The sequence below is a fragment of the Penicillium macrosclerotiorum genome (genome assembly GCF_028827735.1).
Source record: "Penicillium macrosclerotiorum strain IBT 26536 chromosome Unknown utg000010l_segment0_segment0, whole genome shotgun sequence".
NCBI lineage: Eukaryota > Fungi > Ascomycota > Eurotiomycetes > Eurotiales > Aspergillaceae > Penicillium > Penicillium macrosclerotiorum.
The window spans coordinates 242,883-266,872 of NW_026643089.1; the positions used below are offsets into that span (position 1 = coordinate 242,883).

General features: G+C 51.8%; 7 protein-coding genes across 7 annotated transcripts; 3 read left to right on the forward strand and 4 right to left on the reverse strand.

The window, feature by feature from the left end:
- Window positions 1–784: 784 nt before the first annotated feature.
- On the reverse strand, window positions 785–1,845 carry N7462_009807 (oxidoreductase, 2OG-Fe(II) oxygenase family; the record flags this gene model as incomplete). The annotated part of the gene is made up of 2 exons (XM_057081521.1): window positions 785–1,370; window positions 1,511–1,845. 2 exons carry the CDS (start codon window positions 1,843–1,845, stop codon window positions 785–787), a joined length of 921 nt encoding a protein of 306 aa, XP_056928561.1.
- A 1,613-nt stretch (window positions 1,846–3,458) lies between these two features.
- On the forward strand, window positions 3,459–4,661 carry N7462_009808 (uncharacterized protein; the record flags this gene model as incomplete). The annotated part of the gene is made up of 1 exon (XM_057081522.1): window positions 3,459–4,661. One exon carries the CDS (start codon window positions 3,459–3,461, stop codon window positions 4,659–4,661), a length of 1,203 nt encoding a protein of 400 aa, XP_056928562.1.
- Window positions 4,662–5,212: 551 nt separating this feature from the next.
- N7462_009809 (putative C6 transcription factor (Mut3)) lies at window positions 5,213–8,487 on the reverse strand (the record flags this gene model as incomplete). Its single annotated transcript, XM_057081523.1, has 4 exons — window positions 5,213–6,286; window positions 6,346–6,730; window positions 6,795–8,151; window positions 8,229–8,487. The coding sequence occupies 4 exons, from the start codon at window positions 8,485–8,487 to the stop codon at window positions 5,213–5,215; spliced, it is 3,075 nt and encodes a 1,024-aa protein (XP_056928563.1).
- A 3,160-nt stretch (window positions 8,488–11,647) lies between these two features.
- N7462_009810 (sugar porter family MFS transporter) lies at window positions 11,648–13,449 on the forward strand (the record flags this gene model as incomplete). The annotated part of the gene is made up of 4 exons (XM_057081524.1): window positions 11,648–11,822; window positions 11,915–12,117; window positions 12,194–12,274; window positions 12,331–13,449. The coding sequence occupies 4 exons, from the start codon at window positions 11,648–11,650 to the stop codon at window positions 13,447–13,449; spliced, it is 1,578 nt and encodes a 525-aa protein (XP_056928564.1).
- A 1,237-nt stretch (window positions 13,450–14,686) lies between these two features.
- Window positions 14,687–16,253, forward strand: N7462_009811 (uncharacterized protein; the record flags this gene model as incomplete). Its single annotated transcript, XM_057081525.1, has 2 exons — window positions 14,687–14,995; window positions 15,060–16,253. The coding sequence occupies 2 exons, from the start codon at window positions 14,687–14,689 to the stop codon at window positions 16,251–16,253; spliced, it is 1,503 nt and encodes a 500-aa protein (XP_056928565.1).
- A 461-nt stretch (window positions 16,254–16,714) lies between these two features.
- Window positions 16,715–17,888, reverse strand: N7462_009812 (uncharacterized protein; the record flags this gene model as incomplete). The annotated part of the gene is made up of 4 exons (XM_057081526.1): window positions 16,715–16,892; window positions 16,960–17,378; window positions 17,447–17,725; window positions 17,784–17,888. The coding sequence occupies 4 exons, from the start codon at window positions 17,886–17,888 to the stop codon at window positions 16,715–16,717; spliced, it is 981 nt and encodes a 326-aa protein (XP_056928566.1).
- Window positions 17,889–18,848: 960 nt separating this feature from the next.
- On the reverse strand, window positions 18,849–20,822 carry N7462_009813 (sigma-70 region 2 family protein; the record flags this gene model as incomplete). The annotated part of the gene is made up of 1 exon (XM_057081527.1): window positions 18,849–20,822. The coding sequence occupies one exon, from the start codon at window positions 20,820–20,822 to the stop codon at window positions 18,849–18,851; it is 1,974 nt and encodes a 657-aa protein (XP_056928567.1).
- Window positions 20,823–23,990: the final 3,168 nt, after the last annotated feature.

Sequence of the window (23,990 nt, forward strand, 5' to 3'; positions counted from 1 at the left end):
GACCAACTATCCAACTACCCAACTACCACCCTCCCCTCAAAAGTCCCTCAGAAGGGGGCTTGGCCGGGCAGACCCACTGCCAAGCCAGATGGGCCATGGCGATGCGTCTTGGCAGCCAAGGTTTTCCTCTTTGCCAATTCCCGCTCCGACAACCCCAAGTCTTGGGTCTTGGTATTCTCTCGGCATCGCCGGCTGACTTGGCGTCCGCGTGCGCCGATGATACATGCTGATTTGGCCTGCCAGGCTCGCGTAGTGGGCAGTTATGTCGCTGCCTGTTGTGCCCCGCCCGTTCCGGATCGATGTGTTTATGCATCTTATCCGTGGGTGCGACTGGACGGGAGGCGCCGGGAAGTCACTTTTTTCATCTCCTTCGCCGGGGGAAAAAGATCTCACACAGGCGAACCGGGAGAGGCTTGATGGTCATGCTCTGAGTTCTGATGTTAAATATGATACAGTGATGCTAGATTATGTGCAGATATATACAACAGACCGCTGGAAGGCCAGATCTTTGGAGGACAGGGACCCAGAGCATCCCAGCAGCCATTGGGGCCCGTGCGGCGTGCAACACAGACCCCAAGCATTCCCACGCGCCCTCGGCGGACGACTTGGCCGGGGCAACCAAAAACGTCCTCCAAGTCCCTCCCTTCAGCGAGTCGCCAGCATCCTGCCAGACCCCCGAGGACGCCATCCCTTTCCCTGCCTTCCCTTCCCCACTCCTCGTTCCTGCCCTGATCCAGTCACAGCCACCCCCTCCGCCGAGAGGACCCAGTCCGCCCAACAGCGCTCAGCGCCCGCCGAGCATTTTCCTCCGCGGCGGTTGATACCAGCTCCAGATATTGAGCCCAACCTTGGTCCCTGACGTGACCGGGAACGCGGCGTGCCAAGTCTCGGGGTACCCTGTCCCATCGGCGCGTAGGTTCTCCCAAAAGATCGCATTGCCCTTGATCGGCTTGAACGTGATCCCCTGCTGCATCTGGTCTCCCCCGTCGTTCTCGGCCCCCTCGGCCTCGCACTCCAGGAACCGGCACCAGTGCCGGCTCGCCGGCCGCCGCAGACGCGGGAAGTTCGTCCCCCCACCCGTGCAGTTCGCACCCAGGTATACCATGAACGTGCTGAGCCGGTCGCCTCCGCGCGCAAGCGATCCCGTCCAGTCGTAGTGGTGCCGGTAGTGGCCCGAGGCATTGTAGCGCTGGGCCCACATGCGCTCGATGTACACGTGCGGCCGCCAGCCCTGGAACGCGCGGGCGCGGTCTTCCAGGCAGCGCACCGTATCGTCGCGGTCGAGCAGGGCGCGGTCGGAAAGTCGTTTCGACGGGTCGACTCGTTCGCTAACGCCATCGTAGACGATGGATGGGGTATATTTGTTGAGGCTATTGGGAAAGGGAAAGAGGGCAAACCCCGGTACCCCGGTGTCAGTAAGTACTTCGCTATGAGTCTCAGGGGGGATCGGGGTAGGTGGGTTCCTTGAGAAATAGCTGGAAGGAGGCAGAAGGGACTGCTGCGACGTTACCTGATATCAACCAAATGGTCCGCTTCCTCGTCGCCCAGGAAGTTCTCGATGTACAGAATGAGCGGCGTGCGCGACAGCAGGTGCACCCGGTACCCGGCGGCCTCGCCGGGACAGTTCAGCGGCACGCCGTCCTCGGGACTAATGAACGAGTCATCGGTCAGGTTTAGTCCGGGCGCGGTATCCTCCCACTCGTCGGCGATCTCGTCGGAGTTCCAAGACCGCGAGGTCGACTCCGGGAGAAGCGGGCGGACGAACGGGTCGAGGATGAAGATGTACACGGGGATGAAGTAGAGCAGCCAAGTGATGACGGTCGAGAGCTTTGGAGTCGAAGCCATGAGGGCCGCAACTCGAGCTATGCACGCTTGGAATAATCACTCAATAATATACAACTATAGATCAGGTTCCCAGGGTGCCGACTTCATGCGACCGGGAAGCGGGGCGGAGGGGTTCGCTTTAGTGCAATGGGACGTGGAGATCAAGCAATTCAATCAACGCTCGTAGAGATCAGAAATCGTGGAAATTGAGGTTGAGGTCTCGCGATCGCTTTGGCACAGGATAGGCCATGTCGTTCACGTCGAGGAGTGTCGAGATTAATCAACGGGGGTCGGGACTTTTGCTGCCGGCCAGTCACCACCATGTGGGTCTCGTCGCCGTTTATAGTCTAAACCGATTATGATTTCGCGAGGCTTCCTCATTTTGCGTGTCAAGCATCGTGGGCTCGGCGTGCTTTCCGGCAGTGATGATGATTTACATGCCTTGGAATGGAACGATTCTTGCACATGCAGGTAGCCGCGCAATCATGTATCTATTGAATTGCCGCTGTATTTCTGCCAAGAGGCTGTCCTGTAGGACGTATATTATATATAATTTGAACTCGCTGCTTGTCAAGGCCCTTTACAAATTACGGGCTTCTTCTTCCATGAAAAGACTGAAATATTGGACAAATATCTTCGTGAAATTGCATCTTTAAATTGTAAAACGCAACGACCTGCTTGGATCTCCTTTTACATACTATCTACGCTGCGTCATTCGAGGCTCCAGATTGAACATGCGCTGCAATATCAATGGTCCATTCGCTATGATCTCTAGCACGGGGTCAAAGCCACCCTTATTGAAGGGCGTGCGGCTGAATGCTATCGTTTCTGAAGGCTCTGTCAGCATTTTAAACAATGGCTATATCGCACCTGTGTTTCTAGCGTAAGATCTATGGCACATCCTTGCGCCTAATCTACGAAAAGAAGCTTGTTCATTGGCTTTCTAACCTGCTTTGCTCCCAGCTTGTGGCCTTTTCTGGCCAATGATATATCTCGAGGGTTTTCGCTTTGAGGAAGCTCGCTGGAAACTGTTTCCCAGATAATGCGCTCCCTAACGCAAAGAGGAACGGGGTTACCTATGACAGCTGGCATTGAGTCCGCTTCGTCGTGGCCGCTCAGGCCTAGAACAGAGCCGCAAGTGACAGGGTTCCCCGCTCAAACGGGTTTGCTTTTGACGAACTGAACCGATTGCCTGCCCAGTTAAGGATAAGCGGCCGCCGTATTCGCTGTACATTTAACATTGGTTCTAAGCACGCCCCGAAAACAGGGGTCTTTCTTCGCAGCATCCCATCGTATCTACTGGACACACGTTTCTCCCATATGACGCTAACTCTGTGCATATTTGGAATTGGGCAGCCAAAACAAGCAGCCTCTATATTGCGTCGTGATATACTTTTCGAAGGGAGCCTAGGCTGATGCGCGCGTTATCTGACTGGCATGGCTGAATAGGCTGCGTTGGGCGTGCATAAGAAGCCCTGTGACCAACTACGCAAAGTCCGCAATCGTGAATGCCTCCCTGTCATCTAGAACCTTATCTCGCAAATTTATTACCCACGCTCGGCCCTTTTTTTCCATTGATCCACCGGCTTGTTCTTTTGTGGCCTCATGCGTTTTTTTTCATTTGGAGGTTGAACATGACAACAACTGTGAACAACCTGATGCGTATGTTTAGCTCTATACCCTTGTATACCGAAGCCCCCGCCACGCTCCCTAGACATAAATGGATCGAGAAATTCCACCCTATAGAAGCAGAGCACGTCACGGTCTGGCCCGCCACGAATCGGACGATTGAGAAGTTTCTCGGGCCAGGAAGTACACCCTCGGCGGCTGATACTGTCGGGCTTGGCACCGCCGCCTATATGCTCAACACCCGCCAACAGAAAATATGCACGGAAGGGGACGTGATGCGGGATTTCGATCAGAATGTTCTTCCGCCAGTGGATCTGGCCTTCTCGGGGAGTTCGGCCCTATCCCGCCCAGCCTCCGGTGCTGAACCTATACCTGCCGCGCCGAGACTCTGGTCCCGATCATTGATGGCGGCACGAGGATCGACGTCCGCAGCCAAGATAGTGGACTACCAAATGACCATGTCCCATCCAGAACGGTCGCTGGAATCGGCTGCTATGATCGGGCAGATGAAATACCCCCGCACTATCAGCAGACGAGAATGGGAGTTCAAACAATCCCCCAGTGAATTGAGCATTCATCTGGGCCGAGAGCTTAGAGCGTATGGTCTCATCTCCCTCATCTCTCTTCTCCCTGATCTCTTTTCAAACCTGAGGCTCTATACCCAACTAACCAAGTTAAAAAAAAACAGATATGCCTGCGAATACCAGTGCCCCCAGGTCTTTGCCTTTGACGTCAAGACTCTGCTGATCGTGCAATTCCGCGCGACAAGCCCCGCGGCTATTTCACGACGTGACTGCCCCGTCGATTGCTGCGTAGTATCTCGAGAAATGAACGCCTTTGACACCGATCAGTGCACAATGCAGTACGCGCTGTATCGACTGGCCTGGCGCGGATGGCTCCGCCTCTCCGCAACGCTGGAATTCACGGAAGAAGACAGGCTGACGGAGTCGACGGTAACCTCAGTTCTGGCTGTACCGGCTCCAAAGCCCTTGGTCATGGACGGATTCACTCGTCAGTATGAGTACTGGTCTGGCTGCCCGATCTGGGTTGATCACCGCGGCTATCCATCGCGCCGTCATCCTAGTGGCCACCGGCGACATTTTATCTACAGACAACATGTGCATCGCGATGGTACAACGGAAATCCAAGGGGTCTGGACATGGGGGCGTGGTGTTGATGATACGGGGAATTGTTTCATTTCTGGTTAGTGAATGTTGGACTAGGCTAAGACCGGCCGAGAAGATGGACGGCGGAAGGGAGTATATGGGATAGTTATATGGAGATCGTTCTTTTATTGTTCCCACCTGTGTTATGAGCGTTCTGTGAGTCTACATTGTCTGATACCAAACTTTGCTTCTTTTTTTTTTTCTCTCCTGCTTCTTTCGATTCCGAAAACAGACATGTATATTCTTACCTGAATTCAATTCACGCCTTTTTCTTTCCGTTTAAGCCTGGGTAGAGTTCTGTATCTCTAGATTCCGGGTAAAAAATATTAGGAAAAGTCGAGGACTACGAAACAGGCCAAGTTATATCATTATTTTTTTCTTTTGCATTTACCGCGAACACCAAAATTGCATCAGTATTTCACAAGATAGTCCAAAGACAAACAAAGAAGCAAAGCACCTATCGTCCAAACTTTAATAAAACGCCAGCCAGGTATTAACAAGTTTTTCTTTTCTGCTTCCCTTCATAAGCGCATATCGTCGTAGAGAACAAGAACATTTTTAATAAACAAGGGGAAAGGCGAGCACCTCGGAGTTTAGGCTCCGGTATTCATCCACTGCGTCCAGTCGTCGTTGGCTCCATTGCCCGCGCGGAAGGTGGCGTTGTTCCCAAAGAGATCGTCGAAAGAGATGCCGAGGTCCATGTTCATACCCATGTTGTTCTCGTCGAGGGCCATGTTGAAATCGGGGAGGCCACTCGAGACCGAGGGATCTTGTTGCACAGTGGTGTCTGCAGTGGCCATGTTCGTCGGTTGGAAGTTGTAACCCTGCCATACAAAGTTTTGGTTCGGGATGGATACTAGATCTGGGCTGCTGAGCGCTTCACTGGGAGTCTGGGCTTGGGAGATGGGCGACTGGAGGCGGGGGCCGTTCATAGCTTGGCTCGTGGCCTGCTGGAGTCGGCTTGGCACTGATGACTTGATGCTGGTGGGGGCTCCCGCGGGGAAGCTTGGGAGGTTGTAAGAGTCGAAACTGGGTGTTGACACACCTGCCACTGATGGGTCGCTTGGTGTGCTTGAACCCATTCCGACTTGGTGTGATTTCGAGTCGAATGGGAACTGTGATGACGAGATTCCACCACGGTCGTGCTTGAAGTGATCGTCTTCCAGTGTGGACATGGGCTGTGTAGGATACGCAAATGGGTCGTCGGACGGGAACATCATAGGCATAAGATCGGGAAGGTTGTCAGGGTTATTGAACTGTTGAGCCCATGCCAGGCTAGAGGAATCTTGGTTGGAAAACGAAGGGTTCAATGAGTTAACCGAGGGTGGCTCTGGGGTAGACATGGTCTCCGTAAGCAGCTCGGGGGTCGACGCCATCCAGGCCGACTGGGTGCCATTATCGGTTGTTCTGTTGTTACCAACTTGGTTATTTCCAATTTGAGTGTTGTCCAGGCTCCTTTGTCGGCGATTTGAAGGGTCTGTCACAGATGATTGAGCCATCATGTGCGCTGGGAATGTGCTTGAGCGATGAGGCAAAGTTTGCTGAGGTAGGTTCTGTATTTGCTCAGGCTCCGCAGAAAGACTGGACGGTGCAGGCCGCTTGAGATTGACTGGGGCCTTTGCACCCTGGCGATTTTTCAACATCTCTGGCAGAGTCTTAAATAAACACTAAAGTCGCCGTCAGCATTCAGATCTCACAGGTATCCATAGAAAGGGTGGGTGCATACGTTCAAACTCTGGGAGCACCGATCGGCCGCCATGCTCTTCTTAGCCAAACCGGCCAACGTCGTTTTGCCTTCCATGGCATCTTTCAGGACTCCATCCTTGGCTGTTGGAGAATCTGGGTTCTCGACAACAAAGAAAATCAAGGAGAGAATAGCAAAATAAGTCGTATACATGGTGAACCAGAAGGAGCCATTGAGAAGACCTCTCTTGTGCATTCCCGTGGTAATATGAACGATATTCCTAGACACGCTGACGCATGCCGCAGCGCAGGCATAGGATCGCTTATCAACGCCGCGCGCTTGAGAGCCACTCGAGACGTAATGTAAAAAGGGGCGGTACATGACCATCTGGACGTGAGCGTAGCTGATACGGAGCAATTGGCGAATCCTAAAAGCAGTATTAGCTATGGACATGACATCAAGGAGAAAGAGTCCTGTCTCGCAAGACTTACCGTTCTAGTTGCGGTGACACTTCTGTCCCTGGGCGCAACGCTAAGGGAAGTTCTTCCATCCACTTTTGCAAATCGCGTTCGATTTCCCGAATCTTGGAGTGGCTGACCATATATCGTTGGTTCGACTTCGAGCGATATCGAGCATTCTTCACGGGATAAATGTATTTGACCACCTTCAAAATGACATTGCAGAGGCGCGTATGCGCATTGCATCCTGCCATCAGCGGGGTATAATCAGAAGGCATCTGGGTGATGCCCTTGACACTAATAAAGTCACCGTCCACTTCCATTGGATATTCTTGGTCGATATCATCATCACTTAGCATCTGGGGCAGGCCCAGAAGTGTGCTGACATAGACGTCCATTTTGCGAATAACCCAGAAGATACGTTTGCGCAATTCTCGTTCGATCGGGTTGAAGTCTGCCGTGACGGTGCGATGAAGACCCAGCCGCAATGCGGAGCGGAGTGCGATACCAACGTACGAGTAGCAAGTACTCAGTTTCGCAGAGGATTGGAGGAACAGGACCATGAAACATATCGCTTGTAGGGAAGGTAGGTCTCGACAATCGGTGATTTCAAGAAGCTGTCGGCCAGCCTTGAAAAATTGGAACCCTTGTCCGATAGCACCCTCGTAGCCGGTCAAGTCGAGTGTCCCGGCTCCATCGTCTGAAAATAGACATCCGACGGCTATCACAATATAAAGAAGGGGTAAGAATGAATTCTCCTCGTTTGAGAATTGATCCAGGGGTGTATCATAGATGCGCTCGAGGCTAGCAAAAAAGGATGGCTCGTGCACGAAGCGCATCAATGAGCAGGCGTCGTCGATCGCATTGTGGCATAAGCGGCGTGCGACCGCCCGTGGCGGCAGATCGTGTGTTGGGGGCAGGGAGGCATCCTGGGGCGATTCCGATGCGGATTTGGGGCTTTCTAGCATCTGAGTCATTGAGCGGGGACGCGCGAGAGGTGGTTCAACAGCGCCGAGCTGTTTGCGTAAGCGGCGCATGAAGATGATTCCTGAGGTATGTCCATGATAATCCCAGTAACCTTGGTCATCCCGGTCCAAACAGCCCGAGTTGTCGACCATGGTCTCTAACAGGGACTCATCTCCACCTTCGCCGCCAGTCTCCGCGGAGCCTGTGGGAGGTTTCTGGAGCCCTCCGGTGGCCTGTCTTTCCTTCTGGGCGGACGCGATTCGCTGCTCCGTGGCATGCACATCCAAATTCGGGTCGTCGAGGTTAATATCCGGCAGGACGGTTCGGAGGATGGCCTCGGCCTTGTGCATGCGGGCTTCGAGAGCTTCCACATACTGGGGTGCCGGGTTGCGACGGCGATTCGAAGGTTGGTCGTACGTACACTCTACGGAAGGTTAGCCAGACCCGATACGACCGGAGGTGCGGGAATGGACAGAACAGAGGTAAAAGGGCAAAGCGCACCATAGCTGTAGACGGTACAATGGGTACAGGGCTGTTTCCCGTCACATTTGATCTTTTTCCTACGGCATTCATCGCAGGCGCGGCCGACTCGTCGGCGCTTCTGCATCGGTAAGGACTGGGGCGTGAGTTTAGAGTCTGCGGGGGAGGCGTCATGGGTCGAGCCGGATTGCAGGGGGTCGACATCGTCATGCAGGTAGGCATCGTTCAAGGCGGGATCATCTTCATTCTCACCGGAGTGAGGGCTGGTTGTGGTCGCCATGGTTGACTATCAAGAGAAAAGACGGGCGAGATTCATGTAAGGAGAAAGGGCTTGGCGGGCGATCTGTTAATGTGGTCATCGATCGCCCTCCTTGCCGAACCATTCGCGAACCGTTCCTGTCGGCGTAGACAACAGAATGACTGACAGGAGCGAGTTGGACGGGAATGGTCGTTTGGTCCAAAAGGCGACCACTGGGCAGGAGTCGGGGTTTGAAGGGACTAAGGGAAGTTTTTATTGACAGGGCAGTGTTCGCAAGGGTACGGCGAATGAAAAGCGGAGTAAATGCAGGAAAGTCGAAGGATCGTCGATGTCGAACGGCCGACTCACGGACCGCCTTTTGTTCCGGCGGACTTGCGCGACCTTGGTCAGTGGACGCAATGAGGGTCAGAGGGTCAGGAGAGAGGTTAACGTTGGGAAGTTTCCAAGCGCGCGCGAAGAAACTGGGAAGTTGAGGCTGTTGGACGATGAGATAATTATTTCGCCCGAAAGCGGTGGAGAAACCCCAACTTGGAGAAAAGCCACAGCTCAGGACGACGGACGAACCTGGAGGGATTCATGAATTTATGCAGGATCGCGGGAAAATAGAAGAGAAGAAATTGAACAATGGGATCCCGCGTTTTTGGGTCTCGTTAGACTAAACTCAACTGTCTTGCATTACAGATGACGGCATATGACCGGACTATACTAACGATAACCCCGAGGTACCAAGTGGTACAGCGGCCATCCACAGCTACGAGCAGCAACCAGCACCTGGAAAAATTATAAAAAATTACTCTGTGCCTTAAACGACTCAAGCACCAGAATGCATCATCATCATGATTAGAAACGCCGCTAAACGAGAGAACCTAGCGCACGGCGATTGGGTTGTGGAGGTACTAAACGCTTAGGATTCGTTCCTCGGCGTTTCACTGGGCGCGAGCCCGGCGCCCTTTCTGCGCACGGGGGCTTCTAGGGCTCTTCTATTGAGGCATTTTCTGGTTGATCGCCTCGGCTTCGAGTCCGATGGTAGAATTTTCCCGATCATGTCGGTCTCCACTGGAAGAGGGTCCGGTTCGAGACTCGGTTGGGCTCGGGGCGGTGCGCTTGTAGTGGGCGCCAGGGTTCGGCGAGGCGCTGGGAGAATGCCGAGATGCCTAGGTCGATGAGGCTATCGCTCCGTCGGAATTACCCCATCGGTCGGGTTGGCTCTGACGAACTTACGATCTTGAGGTGATCAAGGAGATCAGGGAGATCAAGCTGATCAAGCTGATCATCGAAGACGGCAAATGGAGTCGGGACTGATCCCGCGGCGCAATCCGATGTTTCTTGGGGGTCCAGGTCCTCCTTGGACAAGTACTGCTAACGCCTGGGGCGCATGCATTGGCTGCAACGTTGGATTTCCAACCCAACTGTCGCGTGAAATAATAGCATGACTAACTACCTAATCACGAACATCGCATAACACCGCCCTTTAGACCAGGGGGGCCGCTGTCGGCGAATTGGATCCCATCGCCGAAGGGGGAGAATGGAGAACCAGAGACACCGAACGTGCGTAGTCTCCTCCGCAAAGGCGAGGAAATAAGTACCTCCATACTAATCAGAGTGAATCATAATGTGACCCTGCCCTGGTTTGACCACTCGCTAGCTAGTGAACAATTCTAGGGCGTTGCGGCTGCTGCGGGCCGCGCGGGTAGTGGACGGGAAAAAGAAATAACAGTGACTCGCTCTTATGTCCGACCGAGTGCGATCGACTCGGAGAGGTCGTTTTCTGTCTCGGGCGCAGGGTCAGGAGGGGTCGCAGAACGCCTCTGAGATTGATACGATCCCAGAATAGTGTTCATGTGTACATACAAGTACTCACCCGCATCCCTATATTGTCAATTTTGCCTCACTACAAAACTATGTCTCTATGTCTCTCAAGGATGGGTGCCGTCACCGGAGAACGATCTTGATTTTAGCGGCCCCGACCGACTGACATGCTCGTGAGGCAGATGCCATACTGCAAGTATAGTGACTTCGCCCAACCCCGTGCTTCCACGAACAGGTGATAGTCACTTTTGGTGGGATTATGGTAATTGTCAGGCACAATGAAAGCCAAGCAGATAAATGTCAAGATGAATTCCCCTAAGCCAAACCGGAGCATCTTAGCCGTCTGACCTGGAAGAAGATGAGTTGCTATTCCCCGAGACTCACTCAAGACCACAAGATCTCTTCTCCTCTTTTCTCTATGGCGTAGACGGACATCGTATACGGTATACGGCGCCCCGTCCATGCGTCAAGCCACACACTGATCTATTTTCATTCGCTTCAAGAGGAGCTCTGGCTGGTGGGTTTCTGAAGGCTAAGGACCACCGATAAGCAGCCCAGGGCAGGCTAGTGCTGCGAGAGAGCATCCTTCACCATAATGATGACTATGACAATGACTCTATATTTAGGGCTATGCGGGCAAACAATGAATCTCTGTCTTATCCTAGAACCCCTTCTGTACAGACGGGCATTACCTTGCATCTCGCTGTCATGAAGGGATCAGGGAGCAATCACGTACATGAAGCGGGCAGGACCATCAACGGGGAGGATTCCATACTTCCCTTCGACGCGCGACCGAAGAATGTGCACGCGACAACAGGTACTCGAAACTCTCAACTATGTACATTGTGCTAGGCAGGACTTTATACTATGTACCAGAATGTCATTCAGCTGCGCGATCCTTCGTGTTCCAAGCTCAGATGAGAATCCGTGGGTCGAACTGGCGTCTCGGCCTGGTCTCGGCAGTGGCAACAAAAACCGGGTCGGGACTGCGAGTGAAGTCATTTAAGCTTGTCCTGCATGACAGCCCATTCCTGAAAGACCATTGATCAACGCGAACCCAAAAAATAGACCAAATTCAGAGAAAAGCCAAGAAGGAGGCCGATTCTACCTGTCACAGACCTCGCTGGCTTCAGCTGCAGCGGGTCCCTCGCTTGTCGCATGGCCATTCTTGAGTAGTTTCGCGATCGCTTACCCCCTTCGGCACGTCCCACTTCCCCAGGGTGGAGGTACATTCTGCACTTACGCGTGAGAATCAAGGCTGCTTACTTTGCCGGTGATCTATATATCAATCTGACCGTCCAGGTCTCTTCGGGGACGATTCTGGAATCAACGAAAAAAGAAGGTTGGCAATGCAGCAGCGCTGCTCTGACCCATGGCTTATGTCCTCGTCACCCTCTGCTGCGTCTTCGCAGCTCTCGGCTCATTTTTATTCGGTTACGACTCGGGCGTGATTTCTTCGAGCATCGAGCAGGATGCCTTTTTGGCCCGGTTTGGCTCGCCGGACCTCTCTGATGCAGCCAGCGGTGGTATTATCTCGTCGTATACAGGTATGAATCCAATGAGTTCGAGTTTTTCTTCGGCCCGAAAATCCCCCCTGACCTTCGGGGCCCCAAGATCGGGATCTAATGTCGACTTCTAGGTGGTGCAATCGTCGGATCCATCATTGCTCCTTACGTTTCCGACGCCTATGGACGCCGTATGGTAATTTTCATCGGTGGCATGCTGGCCACATTAGGCGCTGCGCTTCAGGGAGGGGCCGTGACCATTGCGATGCTAATCGCGGGACGATTCATCGCCGGGTTTGCCATTGGACTGATGTCGGCTTCCATTCCTGTCTACTGTGTACGCCTCCCTACGCAGAAAAAAAACAAATAGTAGATTGATTTTCGTGTAAACCGAAAGACTAACACAGACTCAGTGTGAGGTCGCACCGCCTCGCATTCGCGGCCTGCTCGCAAGCATGCAGCAGTGGATGATCGGGCTTGGCATCATGGTTGCTGTAAGCCGCCTTCAAATATCATTTCAAATTCATCACTCTTACTGATTTCCACATAGCAATGGGTCGGCTACGGGTGCTCTCGATACAGCAGCGACTTTGCTTGGAGATTTCCACTGTCCCTGCAGACAGCACCGGCGATCATCCTGACCTGTGGAGTTTGGTTTCTTCCCGAGTCTCCACGTTGGCTCATCGAAACCGGAAAAGAGGCAGCTGGGCGTGCGATTCTCGCCCGTCTACACTCGAATCGAGATGCGGCCAATAATCAGCTTGTTGAACAAGAACTGGACCAGATCCACAAAACAGTTGCATACGAGCGACGAGCTGTTGTCCGTTCCTGGCGTCAGCTGTTTTTGTCCAGGCAGTGGCGCTACCGGGTTCTTCTTGCTTGCGGTCTTCAGGCATTCACACAGTGCTCTGGCGCAAACGTGATTCAGAACTATGGACCTCGGTTGTACAAGTCGCTGGGGCTCTCGACATCTGGTTCACTTATGATCATCGGTATCTGGGGTGCGTTGGCGCAGTTCTGGAATACGGTGTTCATGTGCTTCGTCGACAAAGTGGGACGACGAAAACTGCTCATTCCATCGCTTTTGGGTACGGGTGCGGCCATGTGCGTAGAAGCTACTCTTGCCCGTTACGTTGACTTCGCCGACAGTAATGCCAATCAAGATGCTCTGCGCGCCGCAATTGCTATGTTTTTTGTCTTTTCCTTATTCTTTACGGGCCTTGGCCTTGTTTCCTGGATTTATCCCGCGGAGATCTTCCCGACGGTCATCCGAGCCCGCGGGTCTTCCGTATCTACCGCCACGAACTGGAGCTTGAATCTCATTTTCGCACAGTGCTCGCCAATCGCCCTGACAAATATTGGAGCGAACTATTTCTATTGCTTCGCGGCATTTAACTGGGTGGCAGCTATCCTGGTCTGGTTTTGGTATCCAGAGACTGTGGGTCACTCTCTTGAGGAGGTTGAAGAAGTTTTTGTTGGCAAAATTCAGGAAGGACAGCCAGAGGTCACTGCCACGGAGGGTTCCAGCCTTGATATTAGGCCACCACGATCACGCATTAGGCTCAAGGGCATGGACCCTTTATCTATGCATCCAACCACTACCAATACTAGTTGGAGTACCCATAGCGGCTCTCCAAAGCTATGGAGTAAGAAGATGGGTGAAGCATGATGCAGGCTATCGCCACGGGGCAAAAAAGTATAAATAGGTGCACGAATATTATATAAAGCGCATTGACATGACGATTCTTTATCTCTTTTTGATATTATCCACTCTAGGTATATTACTTCACTTTAGACTTTAGATGAAATTTGAACCTGAGAAGCTTCTAGGCTTTTGGATCTGGAAATCCTCAACCGTCTCAGTCCATGTAAAACATCTACTGTCCAGGCGGGCGAAACCTAGGAATACATATATGGGGCGGGCTCTAAATTGCAGCCTCCATATGATCTATGAAGCCGGTTGTCTCGTGGAGCTCACGTTGCTCATCAACCCGAAAGTGAAGCTGTTGGACTTCTTCCAATGCATTGCATTTCAGACCCCAACTGACCTTAATATCTGCCTTCATTCGGTCAAAATGCTCTCGACAGACAATTTAAGTGAAGTCCTGGGGAGGAAATGGTAGGGGTAAAACGATCCCAACAGGAACCATGAGCCCACAGAGAGTCATAATCCTATAATACAGGGAGACATGGTATGATCATTATAGTAGATTTGAACAAGCTAATATAAACTAAAAGGTAAGCCCATTTATTTGTATCCTATAATATAAATAGACTATTGGGGTGACCAAGAAGCTACTAAAAGCATTCCAGAAGAAGTATATTATCAAGAGAGTACATTGAAGGCCAGACCAATGCTTGAGTAGGCGATAATGCACCTCACGAATAGCTACCAAACGGTGCATTCCCAGGGCGAACTCGGAAAGAGTCTGATCACAATCACGAATGAAGATACTCCGGCGCCATGGGCCTGTTCGGGAGGCCACCGTTCTATGCAGTTCCTAGCCGAGACCAGCGTTTGCATCTCGACTGGGAGCCGGGGTTGTCAACCCCGAACATGAACGCCACGTGGAGCCCCCCGCCTTCCACCACATGGCATCATTGCAGGGCGTTGGCCATGTCTTTCACAGCATGGCTGTCTGGTCTACAAGACCAGTCGAAGGGCTGAGATAGGCTCCGTGGTGCTTAGAACTGCTGGTTTGGCCAACATGTCGGCAAAACTCCGGCATCACTCCGGGCGGGTCCCCTTTCCCCCACTCTCCACTCACAGCCCGTGTGGCTCGACTTGCGATTCCTGGAATGCGCCTTGGGTCTGGGGAAGTTCAAATACGGCGTGCTTCACATCTCTGCCTCTCCACTCTCCGCTTACCCCTCTTGTGACTCCGTGACCATTGACTCGTTCTATAATGGCATCTCCGACGCAACTACAAACTTATCCTTCCAAGCCGCGGGTTTTCATCCTAAGCGATATCTCCAACGAACCGGATGATGCGGAGTCTCTTGTACGTTACCTGTTGTACTCGAACCAATTTCAGACAGAGGGATTGGTTGCGTGTACGTCAACATGGATGAAGAACAAGGTCTGCCCACAAGACATGCACAAGATCGTCGATGGCTACGAAAAAGTGGTCGACAACCTTAATGCTCATGCTCACCCAAATGACCCGTACCCCACGGCTCAGTACTTGCGATCTCTGATTAAGAAAGGTGCAGAGGTAAAGATTATATCGTATTTTCACAATTTTTCAAGGAAGTGTAAAACTGACTGGTCAATCCTAGACATATGGCATGACTGCCGTAGGCAATGATATTCCCCTCAGCGAGGGCGGCGAATTGCTCCTCCAGAGCATTGAAACATCCTCAGAAGAGCCTCTCTGGATCCTCTGCTGGGGTGGAACGAATGTGCTCGCCTCTGTTCTTCTCAAAATCCAGAACACCCATTCAGCCATCGATGCAGCCAAACTGCGGTCCAAGCTACGCGTCTACGCCATCTCCGATCAGGACGATACGGGTGCATGGATCCGATACAATTATCCAGACCTCTTCTATATATGCTCCGTACACGGCTGGAACCAGTATGGCATGGCTGCGTGGTGCGGCATTTCTGGCGACGGCTGGTACGGCTTTGACAAGGGCGGCCCCGATCCCACCAAGATCAGCAAGGAGTGGATCAAGGAGAATATCCAGATTGGCCCTCTGGGCTCGATATACCCCGACTTCATGTTCATCCCCGAAGGCGACACGCCGACGTTCTTGTATATCATCCAGAACGGCCTGGGCGTGCCAGAGCGGCCAGAGTTCGGCTCATGGGGCGGTCGCTATATCAGCACCGATATCAGTGGCAAGGGCGTTGCGAACGGACACTACAGTGATACCGCGGACGAGGTGATTGGGCGCGACGGCAAGGAGCACAAATCCAATCACGCGACCATCTGGCGATGGCGCGATGCCTTTCAGAACGACTTCGCCGCCCGCATGCAGTGGTCGCTCTCTGCGGACCCAGGCAAGGCGAACCACCACCCGGTCGTGGAGATAAATGGTAGCAAGGGCCTGGAGCCGCTGTATCTTGAGCTGGAGGCTGGCGCTACCTTCCAGCTCGATGCGTCGGCCTCGTACGACCCCGACCCCCGCGATACACTCACCTTCAAGTGGTACCAGTACCGGGATCCGAGTGCGACCCAGTGGTCTGTTCACCACGAGGTCGGACAGCTCGAAGTTATGCCTTTGAATGAGGCTAGTAGTATTGTTGAGATCACGCTCCCGCCGCCAGAAAAATGCTGCGTGGAGCTGATCAGCCGCGCCGCAGTCCGGAAAGGCCAGGTACTTCATCTCGTGCTTGAAGTTCAGGATAATGGATCGCCGCCCTTGATCAGCTATCGCCGTGTCATTATCCAAACGACGAATGAGAAATTGTTGGGCAGCGGTGGTGGTGCTGACGCGATTGGTGATATGATGCGGGATATCATGCAATAGAGTTGGGGTTGAACCTATATAGAGTTAATAAGTGATACGAGAACATAAGTAATGATATAGCAATATGATGTCATGACAAGATCGTTATCTGTTCAAGCATTCAGATAAAACGTTGCGACTTTATCACCCTGGGTCGAAATTGGAATATCACTCTGGTGTTGACTAGCTTTTTGTACGGAAGAGCACCGCAAGAGATATATGAAGATATATATAATTGTTTTGGAGTTATGGACCAAAATACCGTATTCGAAGAACTACTAGTTGATCATCTGGCTTGTTTACAAGGGCTTTGTTTACTGGTCTGTCGACAGGCGTGTCTTGTTTTGATTTTCTCACTTGAAGAATTGATTGGTTGAAAGAGACATCTTTACGCATAGGAAGAGCCTTCAAGTGATGTAAATCAAAAATTTGAGTTCACATTGAGTCATTCTGTATCATTATATCTGAGGTAAATCTTAAGCTTAAGCGAAAATGCGAATAGGGTGATTAGGCAGATAAAAGCCAGGGTCGTTGAAACGCAGACCCTTGTCCAGAGCAGAAATAGACATCAGCTCATCAGTGGTCAGGTCAAAGCCCAAAACGTCCAGGTTTTGAGCAAGTCGAGATTGGTTGTTTGACTTGGGAATGACAGCAACATTTCTGGCGCCAAATTCATTAGCTTGGGGTACGGTCTCGAGCCAGGTAAATAGGTATAGTGATAACTCACCTTTGGGTAGCCCAACGCAGAAGAACCTGTGCAGGAGTTACGTTATATTTAGAAGCAAGAGCCTTGACAGGCTCAGCATCAAAGAGAAGCGGGATATCCTTGGCCTTCTTGGAGAATTGTGCAGGGAGTTCGACGAATGATTGCGGACCGAAGCTGGAATACGCGGTCACGACAATGTTGTTCTCCTGGGCCACCTTGATGAGCTCCGGTTGAACAAGATAAGGGTGATGTTCAATTTGCAGAGATGAGAGAGGATGGCTGGCATAGGTGAGAATGTCATAGATAGACTGAGCCTGGAAGTTGCTGACACCGATGCTGCGAGCGATGCCGTTGTCAACAACCTCCTCCATGGCTTCCCAAGTCTCCCTGATCGGAACCTTGTCGGTCTCGACAGTACCGGCATCATCCATCCACCAAGCCTATAAAAGTTCAGAATTTAAGTGGTTATTTAGAGCCATAAAGAGTTCTTTTTTGGGAGAATTCATACGGGGTACTGGCGAACTTCGGGATCGATATACTTCAAGGCGCAAGGGAAATGCATCAAGAAAAGATCAATGTATCCAAGACCCCAGGCGTCATTTTGCTTCTTGGCCATTGACACGGCATGCTCACGACGATGGTAGTTGTTCCACAGCTTAGTGGTGATGAAGATTTCTTCGCGAGTCACTAAGCCATCAGTGATGGCACGGCGGATACCCTCACCCGCTTCCTTCTCGTTCTGATAATCGTAGGCGCCGTCGAACAATCGGTAACCGGCTTTGATAGCCTGTGAACTGTTAGACAGGGATGCAAACTCCAATCGACTCGAGAAGACGGTCACTGACATTGTAGACTGTATCTGCAGCAGTTTCTTTGGGGACCTTCCAGAGGCCGAATCCCACAAGGGGCATTTCCTTGCCGGAGGCTAGAGTGACGGTAGACTTTGTCATGGCTGTAGACTTGATGAACAAGTTGAATTTGGTTCAATCATTAAATCTGGGCTGGCCCTATTAATAAATGACCACATTCGCTAAGCTTGGGGATTCTTGTCTTCGGTAGCGAAGGCATGCGTGGCTCCAACTGCCTTTTTGGTAGCGGGGTAGCCTTTACCACTCTATCAATCTCTACATTTTAGGGTGTCATACAAATAGCATGCTCCTCCCAACTTCTACGTCAGAACATAAACCATGTCTATGAAATTGAAAATTATAGCACATGTTTCGTTCGTGCAGCATTGGTGCGACTTGAATTGGCATGGGTGGCTCAAACTGCCTATTTGGGACACGCTCTGAACCGATGCGAGTGGGGAAAACCAAAGACTCACGGAATTCCGGAGTCCCCAGACTCAACTGAAAGAAGCGTTTTTCTAGCTTCGAAAGCTTTGGCACCAATATTGGGACTTTTCTCCCGATTCCTTCACCTTACTGGACCTGCTTGTCATATCGATCCACTATGAGCTCGGTGTTCTCCACGCTTTGTAAGCCCGGAGATGACAAACGCCTATTCTATCGTTTAAGGCTGCGGCGTGTTCAACTTTTTGTTGGAAACAAGACATTAGCAATATATCTTTGCAATTACACCGCAGTTATAATTCCTGACATTCAAGTACTGGCAATGAACGGACATCAGTGTAGATGAACCAGTGATAGAGAACGTTGGAACGTGAATTTTGAAGTATCCAAATTTATTTAATCAAATGGGGTATATCGTGTCGCCGGTGACCAGTACAAAACATAGGTATGCAAGTAACTCCAAGACCAAATATCAAGATGTGAGGGGAAGAAATGTATACAAGTCTCCGCAAGGAAGACGACCCAAGGCATCGAATCCTTTTATGAACACTAAGGTATCAATTGAGCACCTGGAGATGGGATGATGGTTATGCCACCAGCAAGAACAAATGCATCACATCATCCGATCAGTGAAGGCATAATATAGCTTGTCAGAGGTGCATCAAGAACTTCTTGACGCAGATCAGCCTCCCAAAGGTAGACCGACGGTTGAAAGACTCGAAGTGTCAAACACGTAAAGAGGAAGTCGCTGATGCGATGCCAGCTCTCAGGGCCTAGCCGCTTGCAGATTTTCAGCATACGACCGGCAAACCAAGGTCGCGCGAAGGGAGAAGTTGCAGTCGGAGAATATTGTTCGAAATTTGGGGCCTGCTCGGCTAAAATTGGGGACACGGCACCGCCTTCTCCGGCAACCCACTCACTTGGGCTGCCATCATTGCATTCAAGGAGGATCTGGAGGATAGCCTCGACAGAACCACTCATGCTAACCTCACTGTCAACCATGGCCTCCTCAAGGGTCTGAAGGAAGGACCCAGTGTGGACGGAGGAGTATCTATAGTCCCACAGAGCGGCATTGAGCATAATCAAAGCCGTGAGGCGGGCGACCATTTGCTTCCGGTCTCCTGATGATGTAAATCGTGCACCGGGGGGAGCAGCTAGTATTTGGAACAGCAGAGAGGTCTCGTGCACTGTTGTATAGCGAGCAATGTGACATGCTTTTGGATTATCTCGTTGATAGAGGGCGAGTTGTTCGCAGCGGCGCAGGAAGTGAAGAAATTCTTCACACTGTAGTCTGATCTCATCAATCGGAGAAATATTGGGAGTCGGTACAACAGCGAAACTTGGTTCCGGGCATGGGCTGATATCGGACAAGGCAGAGGAAATGGAGTGAGGGGGAGAGGGCATCGATTGGATGTTCTCAGAGGAACGAGAAGAGGCCGGAGGTTCGGGCAAGGGAATGGAGTGGGAGGCCTCCTTTTCGAAAAAGAAGCTAGGCCCATGGGTTTCGTACCCCGACAGGATATAATCCTGCCAATTGATAAGCATTCCGAGCCGAGTATTCGCAAATGCATCCGGGCCGCCCCGTGAACGTATCATTTCGCGAGCCGCGCGCATATGAACCCAGCTGATTTCTTTGTGGCCAGGTCGCGGATCAAAATCTTCCAAAGCTGCAGCACTCAGACAAGAGATAATGGCAACATCGGAGTTGTCTCGCGGGTTTTTCGAAAGATGGTCTCGAAGCATACTAACAGCCCGATCTCGGTGTACGAGGGTAGTAGAAGTTTCGGTCTCATTGCGGACCCAAGCCCAAGTGTTTGCAGCATGTACTAGAATGGTGTTCTGGAATGCCACGGCGCCTTTCATCCCCTCTGGGACAAACACTTGGGTATACCAGTTATGCGCCTTTTGCGATCGGAAATGTGTTCCATAGGAGCATGCAGGCATATCATTCACATAGAAATCGAATAGCTTCTGGCCTTCCAGATCTAGTTCAATGGGAAGAGAGTTGAATGGGTCTGTCCGAGCAGCACTGAGAAGAGTCTTTGGAGATCGGACAAAGTCTAGAGGTGTCTGAGGCGTTGAGGACCATGATGAAACGCTGCCGAGGTCCCATAATTGACTCTGGCTCTGCGGGGAGATGGAGCCTAAACCAGGTGATCGGAGGCTTTGAATGGGCGATGTACGGAAAGGCAGAGTTACAGCCGAAAAGCCGGAGGGCGCAGAGACCCCAGGTTGCCAATCTCGCACGACTTCTTCTATATCGGCGGGCGCATCTTTTTCCAAAGGAGGAGCGTGTTTGTTATTCGAAAGATTGTGATGAGCTGAATCTTTATCTTTGGCTGTTGCATCTTTGGCCGCCTTGCGCTTTGCACCGCGGGTCTTCTTGGGCCGCCCGCGTTTTTGGGGGCCATTGTCTTCCTCGCTCTCACTGTTCCGTGAATTGCCTTTTTTCTGGCGCATATACTCTTGCATCACATGACGTTTGACCTGTGTCAGGTTGCTTCGACTATTATTCGAAGCATCGATGAATTGCCACCGCATGTTGGAGCTGTCCGCGGGATCGCTGGATTCCCCCTTATCCGGTGTGGACATCGCTGAAGCGGGGTAAGGATGAAAAATGCCCGTAGGTAACCAGCCTGGTAACCTCGTTGAAGAGTAGCACGTCCACGGGAACGATATTGATGTCCGACAGCCTAAGGGTCTGATACCTAGATAGCCGTGGAGATGAAAGAGGTCCGTGTTACTGGTCGGGGATGCGTTGAAGGATGGATGACCCGCGGAAGGATCGGGACGTCTTAAAAACGAGGTTCAGCTCACCCCGGAGGCTGAATAATGACGCCAGGATGCCACCTGAAGCACTGCCTGGTCAGCAGCAATTATAAGAAAATGCAGACAGACGTGTGGTTCATGAAGGATTAAAAAATAATCTAGCGTCGCGGTGGTAAGTGAATCATTGAAAATAAGCAGAGCGCAGGGATCCACCGGGCACTCGCGCATTGGGCCAGAAAAAAAGAAAGATTGCCTCTCCACCCCGGCCCCATCCCGTCCATATGTAACCCCCGGTGGGATGTGCAGCAGAATCGGACAGGGGAACCTAGGACCAAGAACGGTTGGGATCCTGCATGCCGGTTACCACACGTGTTTTGTCCCCCTGGATATGAATGTATAAGCCGGTGGGGCACCAGATCTGCGAAACAAGCGACTGGATTTGGCTGATCTCAGCAGTAGGAATCGTAGGGCACCCCGTGAGATGGTTGCGAGCATGCAGCCCGGACAGCCGGTAAAGGACTTCGTACTCTGTACATCCCCCGTCCGCAGCGGAATCGGCAGTTGATCAAATTCTTGGTTTTTCTTTTAGAGGGGAGACTAGTGTGTCGTAGTGTCTGCACCGCAGCCAACAGGGCTCTTTACCCGAGGAGAGGACAACCTGGGCTCGGCAGGGTGCTCTTGATGCATTCCACCATGTGGCCAGGACCATCACTAGCCATGATTCGTGACGAAAGGGCAAGCCAACGGGCTAGCGACCGGCTCGCACTCGTCACCCCGTTTCTGGCTAGTAGCGCGATCCCGTGGGGGCCAACCTTCGAGGCTCCACAACGGCGAAGAGAGAGATCGAATGGTGAAATCACCGGCCACGGAATAGCGATGGCCCACCTTGACCGGAGTTGATGAACAAGATATTCGCGACTTGCAGGTTGCGGCTTGCCTCTTGACGATTGACCCGTTGGATCGTTGGACAGAATGGAAGGGGGGAAGTGGATGAAGTGGACGAAGTAGAGAGGGACAATCAAGGGTGTTGACATGGACGCTGGGTCTGTCTGGTGATCTACCACAGGAGCAAGCAATAACTTGCAATTTAGGGCTGCTCGGAAGTTTTCCGTTCTCCCTCAATTTGGCATTCTCCCCATCCCACGATGCGGTTACAAAGATTGATTGATAATTATCCTATGGGCGCGCGTTCCAGCTGCAGGGCTTGGGGTCAGTGAGAATCTCACGAGAGGACGAAGACTGACAACTCAGATACGAGTTACCAGCAACTCGATCGTGCAGAGGCCCTGGTCGACCCGAGCCGGTGATGCAGCTTACCGATTATCCGGGCATGGAAAACGGCTAGCGACAAGGCTAATCGCATTTAGTGTCGCCAGTCGCCTGTTCCTGGGTCCAATCCTGGGGCCAATCGCACCTGCAGAGTGGACGCGAAAAGACACAGCAGATCCGCGAACAAGGTGGCATCCACGACCCCAACCCTGTGATTTCCAAGTTGAGTTGCCTGGCTCCCAGGGATGACGATCATCACTATCAAACTCTGTTGTTGATCGTACCAAAAGCCCCCGCTCTCTCCTATCCGGTATCTTGTCCTTAAGACATCTCTCGATGCATGGTTCCCCACTTGCCATCAGCGACATACCATCTTTGGTATAGTCGGTGCCGATCCCTCCTCAAGGCTGGATCATCTGAGTCGAAGGAGCGCCTCTACCGTGTACACGGAGCACTACAGTACTATGTGGACAGACGTCAGAATCCTATTTTTTGGATGTGGCTGCACCGGCTGCTCGCTGGAAATCCCGGGTTTTCCGCCAATCCAAAAATAACTCGCGCTTACGACCTGCCTAACATGCACCATGCAGAATCAGCTTTAGAATGGCACAGGATTGGTTCTAGTTGCCCCGTGCTGATGCTCACCGCTGCAGATGGCCCAGAACTGGCTCGAGTCCTTGGCCTAGCTATTCAAAAAGAATATACTAATGCAAGTACACGTACATTAGACTGAGGGGCCTATCTCCTCTTCCAAGGTTGCTTCCAGACGAACTTCGTCAGAGGAAAAGCACCTTGCCATTTGAATACTCGACTTCCTCCTACTACTTCTAGTATCGCTGTCCGACATCGGAGTCTGCGCTTTGGAGGCAATAGGAGCCAGAAGAAAAGCGAGCCTGGGCGCGAGCCCAGCCTTCTCAATCCGGGTGCATCTCTCACCATGGACATCTCTCGTCATGGATGCAAATAAATACAAAATTTCTAGTTGCATGTGTCACACTACCGCTGTCATTTATTACCAGAGTTTTAATAGTTTTATGAAATTAGAGTAGACGTAACGAAAGAAATCTCTTCCAGAAGCCAAGCACGATGCATGTATAGAAATCCAGCGAGGGTGTTCCCAGCGGAGCTGTGCGAGTCCAGAAGCCGCAGAAATTCGAGATATCGGGTCACAATTATGTCTCGGCCCTCGCGAGTTGACGTGGGGTTCAGAATGGGGCCATATTCGATGATCATCAACGGTAAATTTGATCTGAGCTGCTGCTGCAATGAATTGTCCAGCCACTGCCCGCGTGTAAACCCAGGATCCATGAGCGGCCCCCGATTCATGCACATGCAGGCCCCAGTTCCCAAGCCGCATGGGACATAAAGTTGCCCCGTCTTATCCTATTTTGGCGCAGGAATCCATGGTGATACTGACAGTCAGAGGGCACTAACCTAGAAATTGCCGTGTTGTGACATTTCCGCATATGCTGCTTTGGGCGAAGATGATCCCGATTGCGCGGCATCAAATTACCGGAAGACCCATCCAATTTCAGATCAGACTTGACTGGCAAGGCTAACTGTCCCTTGGGAATGACAAGACATCTTCTCTTCCCTGTTTCATGGGTTAATATCAAATCCCGATTCCGCCATCTGTCCTTGTATCCACATGAGGTGTGACGTCCAAGGGCCCAGCATGCCACCAGGCCTACTTACCTTCCTTCCTGGGCTTAAAGGGTGGCT